Source organism: Dipodomys merriami, unplaced genomic scaffold, assembly GCF_024711535.1.
Source record: "Dipodomys merriami isolate MVZ:Mamm:240054 unplaced genomic scaffold, mDipMer1.0.p SCAF_16, whole genome shotgun sequence".
NCBI lineage: Eukaryota > Metazoa > Chordata > Mammalia > Rodentia > Heteromyidae > Dipodomys > Dipodomys merriami.
Window position 1 is genome coordinate 19563119 of NW_027202937.1, and position 10835 is coordinate 19573953.

At 43.6% G+C, this 10835-nt stretch overlaps 1 protein-coding gene across 1 annotated transcript; it reads right to left on the reverse strand.

Moving 5' to 3' along the window:
- Positions 1-7334: 7334 nt before the first annotated feature.
- On the reverse strand, positions 7335-10484 carry Id4 (inhibitor of DNA binding 4). The gene is made up of 3 exons (XM_070024482.1): positions 9909-10484; positions 9492-9547; positions 7335-8868 (listed from the first exon to the last, which is right to left on the reverse strand). Exons 1-2 carry the CDS (start codon positions 10350-10352, stop codon positions 9506-9508), a joined length of 486 nt encoding a protein of 161 aa, XP_069880583.1. The 5' UTR covers positions 10353-10484; the 3' UTR covers positions 7335-8868; positions 9492-9505.
- Between the last annotated feature and the right edge of the window lie 351 nt (positions 10485-10835).

Below are 10835 nucleotides of genomic sequence, written 5' to 3' on the forward strand. Positions count from 1 at the left end.
TGTGTGTGTGTGTGTGTGTGTGTGTGTGTGTGTGTGTGTGTGTGTGTGTATCTTTAATACCCTCATTTTAGGATTTGCAACCGTGTTTCTCAAACCAGGGGCTCACCTCAGATTTACCTGGGAAAATCTGAAACCAGTACTGAGCAACCAGTAGTATAGTGTCAGAGGAAAGGAAGGAATAGAACACAGGAACCTGTGCAATTTAAAAAAACAAATCTCTCTAGATGATAGGTTTGTGTATGTGGTAGTGTTGGTGGCTGTACAGGGGATTGAATTTACAGCCTGGCACTTGCCATTCAGCCCTTTCTGTTTTAATGATGTTTTTGATGGGATCTCAAGCCTTCTGCCTTTGGCCAGCCTCAGACTGTGAACCTCCTTACTTCCACCTCCCTAGTAACTAGGCTTTGAGGTATTGATCATCGCCACTGGCTTGTTTGTAAAGATGAGGTCTCACTAACTTTTGCTTGTGCAAGCCTCCAGTTACAATCCTTCCTTCCTTCCTTCCTTCCTTCCTTCCTTCTTTCCTTCCTTTCCTTCTTCCTTTCCTTCTTTCTTTCATTCTTTCTCTTTTCTTTTCTTTTCTTTTCTGTTTTGTACTGGTCTTGGGGCTTGAACTCAGGTTGGGGGCATTGTCCCTCAGCTTTTGTGCTCCAAGTTATCACTCTACCATTTGAGCCACATCTCCACTTTCATCATCTTCCTCCTCCCAGTTTATTGGAAATAAGAGTCTGGAAGACTTTCCTGCCCAGGCTGGCTTCAAACTGTGATTTTCAGACCTCAGACTCCTGAGTAGCTAGGATTACAGGTGTGAACCACCAGTACCAGGCTTGATCCTCTTACCTCTGCCTTCCAAGAGGCTGGGATAAGAGGTATGTACTATCATACCCCACCCCATGTGATTTTTATTACATCAATATTATCACCACTGTGTTATGAAATAGATGCCTTACTTTGTTTTTCTCTTTCCTAGGCCTCTGAAGGTAGGTTCTTATTATTCTATTGACACTTTGCAGATGAAGCAATTGAAAATAGAAAAGTGGCTTGTCTGAAGGAATAGTGCTAGTAAAGCTGCATGACTCTAACACCCAGGGTGTTGGCTTAGACTGGACACCTGTCCCTCTTCTCCTCTGCACATGATATGCACAGACTGGAGGGGAGACTCCTCACGGTGTTGAGGGCTGAATCATGGAGGACAGCCTCAGATCGAGTCTTTCCACAAATTGTGCTTCTAATGTTGCATCTAAAAATTCAGAACCAAACCCAAAGTCACACAGATGTTCTGTTTGCTTCCAGAATGTTTATAATTTTTCATTTAACTTCTTTTGAAGGAAAGAGACAAGTAGAAGGTCTTTGTGACAAGTATAAGGTCTGAAACTCCACATCATTTATTTAACAGACCTTCCTTGTGTCACCCAATTGCTTTTGCTCCTTCGTCTAAGCACTCAAGGATTCTCCATCCTTGTGACAAAGGCAGTGAGCGCAGTGCAGAATTTCAAAACTAGTTGCTCAAGATGTGAACCCCATCTTCTTAGGAAAGAACAGGGGGCAAGCTGTAGCTTACAACACAGACCAAGATAAACCACTGCAATGTAAGACACAATGAAGTCCATCCACGTGGAGTTTGGTGACTCTGGTTGCAGAGAGAAACTAGATTTCACTTTTTGGGCATCTATCTTCTTCCCTGGAAAATGAAGAAGAATGTTCGAAGGTGTGTTCCAGCTTCCCAATCACACAGCTCTACTTCTTGGGCCCCAAATCATAGCAGGGAAATGACAACTTTGTCTTTGTCAACGACTTTCTCCTTCATGTAGTCAAGCAACAGGCCTGGCCTTTCGAGACTGCCTACAGAAGCCCAAGACACATATGCAGAGAAGCAAGTGAACAGTCTTTCCCAATCCTACTACCTCCGCCCCCCTGCCTGCTGCTTCCAGATTGCTCTGGCCCTGTGTCTGTTGTGGACATCCCCTTCTGCCTGACATTTTCACCTCAGGTATTAACATGTCTGTGTTTACTTATCCGATCTTGGATTGGCAATGGCTTTCTTTCCTGGGGACACAGAATCTGTTCTTCCTCTCTCCTCCCCACCTCAGCCTCTCCTTCTTGCTCTCTTTGCCCGAGGCTTACTGCACTCCTTCCTTCTCAAGAACACACAGCTTATCTATTTTCCATGTCTGAAGCAGCCAAAGGCTCTTAAAGATAATGAAAAATCTCTCGACTGCAGTTTTGAGCTGCAAAGAATTTGCTAGAGTTGCTGGTACAGAGCGTTACAGGAATGCTCTTCTGGTGCTTGTGTTCTGGAATCTTTGGAGGGTCAGGGATCTACCAGGAACAAAGTCATATGGGAATAATTATAGCCCAGCAGACAGTGGTAGCTATTTTGAGGGTCAAGGGGAGAGATATTATAAAAAAAATTTTGGCAGAAGAGGTAGAAGTTGAGTCTTTGATAATATACCTGGGAGTTTTAACAACAAGCAAGACTGGCAGGAAGAGCCCACAGGCAGGAATAACCCCACATACAAAGGAGGGAAGAGCAAAAGAGGATGACATTTTCAGTGTGAGTTGGTTTGTTCTTACCCACAAATGGATTGGGTTGACTTAGCATGTGTGGATGGCCAGGTAGGTGCACTGTGGCCTCCACCCTCATCCTTCCTCATTCTATGTCCCCTTCCTGATTCTCCTTCCTTCAGAACACTCAGGAAACCAATCACACTCTCTCAAGACTAGCAAATTAAGCATGCTTTGCTCTGTAGCATTTGCAGGATGAGACCCTAGGTACAGTAGGTGTAGAAAGTGGGTGCTTACAAAGAGTCAGGATTGGAAGAGAGAAAGGGTTGGTGGGAAATGACTCTGGGAGGACCTGTAAGTCTATACTGGTCCAGGAGCTAGACTTCTTCCAACAGGCAGAGAGAGAGCTGACTATTGAGGACTCATGACCTTGGATTCATATGGAAGACAGAAAAGAGGAAGGAAGATGAGACAAGGGATCAAGTTGAGGTGAGAAATGGAAAGGACATAATCTGGCATAGCAAAGGTTCTGGAGTGGAGAGGGGATTTGAAAGCTTCAGGGGGAACATTTGTGTCCAACTCAATAGAATGGAACAAAACACAGTTGAGCACTTCTAGGTTTCTGACCTGATAACAGGTCCCTTCAGCTAAGGACTCAGAGCTAAAGTTTGGGGAAGATCCTCAAATTCTATTTCAAATCTCAACATGATGGTGAGGACAGGGGAGAGTTGGACACAGCGGTTTGAAGTTGAACTGCAACTCAGTGGAGATGAAAGCCAGAGAAGGGGTGACTGAGAGGTCTGGGAAAAGACTGTCTGCAGGATGTACTATTTGTTGAATGAACAAATGCTTTATGAGGCCCTATAGGACACATAAAGAAAAATCATGCATGGTCCTCAACCTTATGGAGCCTTCTTTGTTTTAGTTAGAACCATAGACCCAAGTTCAGCAGGTATAAAACGTGTTTCCAGGAATTATTTCTGAGGTACCGTGTTAGTGTCTTGGTTTAGATTGTTTACTGGGTGTGCTCTGAGGTTTGACATGCAAATAAGAACATCCTTCTCCTCTTTATTATTTTTTTTCTGGAGATTATTTTTGATGTCCAAATAACATTCTAGGATATGATAAACATGACTTTAATTTACTCATTTTTTTACTGTTTTAAAAATTATATTTTCATTATCTTAGTTTTGCAAAGGGTTACCATTCTCTTTCTTTCCTTTTTATTGTGCCATATAGGGTAACCACAATATGATTAGATCTAACAGTCAAAAAAAGAAAACAGAAAAGAAAAAGGAAAGTGTATCTGTGAGAAAATCCTTGACCTTAGAAATTAAAAACTGGCAAAAATAGGGGACAATTAATATCAGTTAACATTTTGTTTTAGTAACAATCCCTTTTGAGAAATATTTTCCTGTATGTTGGCTATTTCACAGACCCACAACTTGTTTTTCTCTATTGGCTGCTAAAGCTTATAAAGATAGTAGTAAATATTTAAGAAAATATTAATATTTAAGCAAATATTTAAAATACTTAAGAAATGTTAAAAATATTTAAGAAATATTATGTAAAATATTTAAGTAAGCTTTAAGAAACTTTTATAAATTTGTATATGATTGATTCCAATATTTTCATTTGGAATAAAAAACAAAAATTAAGAAACTTGACTTTAAGGTGCATTTTGGAAGCACTGCTAAACATTTTCTATATAAGCACTGATAAACATTTTCTATCATAAAGAGTTGAGAAGCAGTAATGAGAAGTAGATACAGAGACAGGAGCTGGTGGCTTATGCCTGTAAACCTAGCTGCTGAGGAGGTTGTGATCTGAGGTTTGAAACCAGCTCAGGCAGGGGAATTCATGAGACTCTTATCTCCAATTAACTGCGAAAAAGCTGGAAGTAGGGCTGTGGCTCACGAGGTGAGATTGCCAGCCTGGAGTGAAAAAAGCTAACAGACAGCACCCAGGCTCTGAGATCAAGCCACAGTACTGGTACACATGCACAAAATAAATACAAATATGAATGGATATTTTGTTTCACCAGATGTTTCCATACGTTACCAATATTAAGTGATCTCCTAGAAAGTTCCTACCTAAAGTATGAGGCTTATTGTGGGGAAAAACATCCTGTGTTACCAGTGGATTCATCTAGAAAACATGTCTCCTTATTAATTTAAATATTTTTCAGTTCAATTTCTTATGTGTCATATTTTAGCTAGTGGAATACGAACACATTTTGTTCATCTTCCTCTCCCAGAAACTGAACTCGAAGGAGCTTTTCAAATTAACTTCAATTTTCACAGTTCTTTTGGTTGCACATGTGTGCATTGACTGGTTGAATAATGGTACTATCTCCAGCAGCCTCGCTGGACCATTACTCTGCTCTGCTGAGGGTAGGATTTCCTTTGGCAATGTGGCTTAGACCTCAGTTTTAACACTTAGGTGGAACTTTTGAGAAGGAGCCAGAGTGTGAATAAGTGTGAAGGAGGTTGCCTGAACACAGATGCATTTGTAAAACTTCATCAAAAAACTTAAGGCAGGTTCAGTGAAGAATATATAGCTTCGAGATGTCTGCCTTGAACAAATTAGTTTTCTTTCATAAGGCTTTTCTTTATCTTTTAATGTATCAAGTGACTCAGTGATCCAGGAAGAGCTGTAAGTAAAATTACAATCCTAAAACCTTGTGGGCAATGGTTCTAATTAATAACACTAATATTTTTAGCAAAACATCATGAGTTATAATTGAAAAAAAAATCATCTGGGTCTGAAACACTTACCTACTGAGGGCAGCTCCATTAAGATCCATTCTGAGGTGGGAAATTAATTTCCTGGACTTACAAAGCAGCCATGGGAAGGTTTTCCTTCTTCCTATGCCTGGAGGGTTTGGTGTTTGGCCCTGTGGAGACCCAAGGGCTATCTGGGCTGATTAACATATATATAATTAAAGTGTGCCACCTAGAAAGGCAAAGCCAAGTTTATTTGACTCTGTACTACTGTGAAGTAATTTCTTTCTGTCTCCATTATGTACTTTAAAAAAAAATCTCGTTTTCCCCGGGCATCACCCTGCTGCTTTTTGAGGGTTATTGCTTCCTGTCCTGGCAGAGTAGAGAAGCATTCCACATTGAAACTAGATTTTCTTTCTGTTCATATCACCATTTTTAAGTCCCATTTTTCATCACATGGTAAGAAACGCTGTACATAATTGAGGTGATCCATCAAGGGACCTACTCTTGATAATGAAAAATTACAGAACTCAGTAAAAGTCAATTAAAAAAGCCACAAACTTCGGAACCTTTTTCTCAGTGAAGATTTATTGGCATAGAAAGCATCTACTATAATACATTTGGGAGGGGGAGTCAAAATGATTTTACAATTCTAAAAATGCAGTTAAAGTTTGACAATAAACTTGAGTATGATTTATATAATATCAAAGTATGTTCACTTTTCTGAAATGAAAAAGGGAATGTTTTCTCCTTTAACATGAGATATCTGAGATACTGAGATTTTATAACAACTTTAGAAACATTGTCCACTGGGTAGGATACTTAATTGTCCTCTGATGGTTTTCAGTGAGTCTAGTTCTTTGGTTGTGCCTATACAAAAAAAGTCTGCAAGTTAAATGAGATAATCAGCTTTATTTTTGTTAAAATATCTCAATAACTAGAACTACTTGGGAAAAAGCCTCATATTTTTGCCAACTAGTTGCATTTGGACAGACAACAACTTAATGGAAAGTAAGATCCTGTACAACTGAGTATTAATTATTTTTGCTTAATAAGCACTGTTTATTTGGAGACATGAAATAGGGCTTGAGTAGCCAAAGGGGGAAAATCTTAACTCTCTGAAACTTAGTTATCTCCAATATTTTTTTTCCAGTAATTCTGTATGCCCACATACAAAATTAATTAAGGCACAACATCTCTTCAAAAATTAAAAAAAATAACCATTTGTTTTGGGGTTCAGAGTCCAACTTTATAGGTTTTAAACTCTGCCAGAGGCTTAGGTAGGGTTCAGCAATCAGGCATGACAAATGTCCAATTGCAACGAACTGTGCGCATGTGACATGCTTCCTACTGAAATTAAACTGCTAGATGAAAAGGAGGAATTGTGCCCTTTTTTAATGACAGAGAATGCAATCCTCAGAATTTTTCAGATTTGGGATTCCAGCAGCATTCTAAGTGTTTTCCTCTTGATGTGTGACAAGAATGGATGTTATAAAACACACACACACACACACACACACACACACACACACACACACACACACACACACCTTATCTAAACAAGCAGTCCTTTGACTTTATAAGGTTCAACATCAAAATCTAAAAATACCCAAGATCACTAAGAGAGCTAAGGGGAAAATATACTGGGAATAAGACAGATTTTGTTTAACTCTTTGATTGATTTTTTTTATCCCCCTGGCATTCATTGTGTTCATTTCTGTTAAGACATTGCCACTTCAGTGGACTACTAGGGACCATGGTATTTCATATTCATATAAATATTTGACTTTGACCTCATAAAAAGTCCCTTGGGTCTATAAGACTTTTATTCTTGTATAATCTGAAACAAATCCTTTCCTTTCAAAAATCAAACAGACCACGTTACACACACAGTTGACTATTTACAAAGCACCCAATTAAATCCTACTTAATTCGCTCACCCTAAAAAAGTCCATCTAACTGGTGTGTAAAGTACCCATTACATTAAATGAATAATGTTCACAAACACGGATGATCCTATCTCACTAAGGAAGTATAACCTACCTTAAAGGATCTTAATATAATAAAATGTAAAGTTTTAAAGAAATGAGACCAGAAATCACAGTATAAGACAGATAAATCTACTTTAATTTTCACATGTAAAAGTTACACATCACAAGGGACTGGACAGTGGCTTAGCGGTAACTGACATAACTATAGTGAAAATCATTTTTATAAAAAAATAATCTAGATGCGGTCATCAGAATTTTTGGTCTACTTAATGTTTGAAGATCGACTTTTATCCCTGCTTGAAGGATTAGCAATTACACCTTTTTTTTTTTCTCGTACTGGTGCCTATTAATATTCTTTGGAGGAAAGAGCAGAAAATATTCATTTTCCAAGAGTTTGTCCTTTGGTAGCAAGCAGAGAACATTTTCCATTTCTATGATTCAAACAATCTGTACAGATATGAAACTTTATGACATTATGCCTTAATGTAAAATGGAAGAGTGACATTTTTCCACTTTGATAAAACAGCAGACTTTTTAAACTCTGTGCGAATCCAAGCATTTCTCCATCCTTTATGTAAAAGCATTCAGAATCCATTTTGACCTCAGCCCCCCCCTCAAAAAACAAATAACAAAACACTCTTTATATATTACACTATAAAACCCTGTACTTTAAAACTGATGAATATCTATTTTCAACATGTACACGTCAGATACAAAGGTTTCAATCTAGGTTAAAGAAAACACATTTGAATGGACTCAGAACGAGTTTATTTTGTGATTCAACACCTCATGCAATCATGCAAGATCACTACCTATAACTGTTAGAGTATGACATACTGGATACTGGGGAAGAAGAAATACTAAAAGCCAAGCGAAACAGAAAAGACATTCAAGATATCAAGAGCTCTGCCATTAAGCTTAAAAAAAAAAGAAAAGAAAAAGAAAAATTACAAAAAGAAATATCCCCATAGATTAAAAAGAACACACGCATAATATTTACAAAAAATATTTAATTAAAAATATCTTATAATTACAGTAGTCTATTAAAGCATATAATTTCTCACACTTATAGAACATCTCTCTATATACATGGTATGAAATGTCACTCCGTTATCTATACAATATGTAACATTCTTGTAGGGAAAAGAAAGTTCCTCGCCCTGTTATAATCATCTATTTTAAACAATAGATGTCAAAAGGGGTGGAAAAAAGGAGAAATATCTACAATGCTCTGGTATATTAGTAAAGCTTCAAAACAAAAATTGAGCTCCTTGGTCACAAAATAGCCTTCTAAGGTCGGATTATTCGTGATCTTCTATTTATCAGTCCTGTCACGCTTACGCTTAAAACTTTAACTGCACCTCCAGAGACACAGAAATGTACAATTCACAGCGGTTATAAGTGAACAGACAAAAGAGAATACGAATGCAGAATGTTTATGAACGTGCAAAAGAAAAAGATGAAAGTTTTTTAAAATTTCTTTTTTCCTTCCTCTCCCTCTCTCTTGGAATGACGAGTGAAAACGTTTCTAGATTTGCTGATTTTTTTTTTCCTCTCTCCTTCCCTTTTCTCCGGTGGCTTTTTCTCTAAACTTCTGCTCTTCCCCTCCCTCTCTAGGGCTCCTGGCTGAGGCTCAGGCGGCCGCACACCTGTGGAAGAGGAATGAATAGAGGGGGTGTGTGAACCTTCTTGCTGTAGACTAACTGGCGCCACCGACCAAACTCAAGACATGCTTGATCAACAACCCAAAACAAACCACCAGGTCAGACAACACCACAGCCCGCAGCCCGCAGCCTGACCAGGCTTGGAGGAAGAGAATGCGGGCCCCTTGGAAAAGCTCAGAGAGAGAAGCCACTCCGATGCATGTCAAAGTGCGCGCAGGGTGGGGTAACGGGGTGGGTGGGTGGGTGGGGGAAACATCAGAACAGTTTCCATGCCCAAGAAGGTGCCCTCCCTCGGGGGGGGGGTGCGTGGGTGCAGGTAGGGCAGATTCGCAGAACACGCAGGTCAGCGGGAGAGGAATGTGGGGGCGGTGAGGGACAAGACCCCATTAGTCTCTATCGAGTGAACCCCGACTTGATAAGCCAAGTGCAGACTTGCCCAAAAGGGTGGCAGGAAAAGAGAGAAAGAGGAGAGTTTACGCTCAGAAATGCTGGGGCAGGGGGCGGGGGAAGGGGGAGCGGGCAAAGAGGAAGGTGATGCCAGGCCCCAGAAACCTCTGGGAGGGCTGTCTCCGGTGATCGGCCACCCGAGACGGGAAATGCGCGCTCACCTGGACCGCGCGGCTCAGCGGCACAGAATGCTGTCGCCCTTGTTCACGGCGCCGGCCTGGAACAGCAACCGAACACCAGGGGAAAGGTTAGCAGGCGCAGACTGGAAACCTGGCTGGTTATTGACACCCACCCCTACCCTTTACCCGGGGTCTGCATCCACAGAGCCCACCCCCCCTCCGCGGGACCTGACAGCCCCAGAGGCGCACAACCCCTAGTCCCGCCCCGCGCGATCGCCCCAACCCGCGGCCGCCCAGCCCAACCCAGCCGGCGGCTGGCAGCTCCCTGCGCCCCGAGAAAGGAGGGGGGTGGGGGGGAGGAGACTGTCACTCGGGGCCCGAAGATAGTCCTCGTCCCACCACCCAGCCCTCCCGGATCCCCGCGGCGTCCGCCCCCGGGACCGGCGCCGGGCCTCTCACCGGGTCGGTGTTGAGCGCGGTGAGCGGGGTCCGCGGTGGCACGGCGGTGGGACAAGTCCCGGCCGGGTGGTGCGGCGGCGCGGGCGGTGGCGGCTGTCTCAGCAGAGCCGGGTGCGTCTCCAACGCCAGCTGCAGGTCCAGGATGTAGTCGATAACGTGCTGCAGGATCTCCACTTTGCTGACTTTCTTGTTGGGCGGGATGGTGGGCACCAGCCTCCGCAGGCGGCTGTAGCAATCGTTCATATCGCACTGCAGGCACAGCGCCGGCTCGTCGGCCGCCGCCTCGGCCGCCTTGCAGCGCGCGGCCGCCGCCGCCGCCGCCGCCGCCGCCGAGCCGCCCAGGCTGTGGCCGTGCTCCGCCAGGCAGCGCAGCGCCAGCTCCCCGCCGCCGCAGCCCGACGGCGCCTTGCGGCCCGAGGGGCGCACCGGGCTCACTGCCTTCATCGCGCGCGCGCCCTGCGCCCTGCGCCCTGCGCCCTGCCGGAGCGGACCCGCTGGGGCGTGCGGAGAAGGCAAGGCGAGCTCCGGGTCCCTCCCGCCCGCGGTCGGCTTCGCTCCCTTCGCCGGCGCTCGGAGCGCGCGTGGGGCACCGAGACGCCCCCCGGCCCCCGGCGATTCCGATCCCCAACAATCGGACTGGGGGGGGGGGTCGCTCGGGCTTTGCAAGGGGGAGGGGGAGAAGTCTCTGCCTCGCGGGCGACACTTGGCCCGAACCGAGACGTGAGCGATCAAAATCAAAAGCACCGGGAGGGGAAAACCTTTTTAAAAGAAAAAAAAGAAAAAGGAGAAAGTAGCCCACCCGAGTCCCTAGACTAGGACCGGTCGCCGCCGCCGCACTCCCCGCGCCCGAGACTCCCCACTCAGGATCTGGGATCACAACCGCGCCTCCCGCACTACACTGTCGCCCAGCCCGCCGCGCAGCTCTAT

Coding starts and splice junctions, on each gene's coding strand:
- Id4 (XM_070024482.1), bottom strand. CDS start 10,352: ATGAAGGCAGTGAGCCCGGTGCGCCCCTCGGGCCGCAAGGCGCCGTCG. Junction 9,548..9,908: donor CCGCGCTCAACACCGACCCG/GTGAGAGGCCCG, acceptor TTGCTGTTCCAG/GCCGGCGCCGTGAACAAGGG.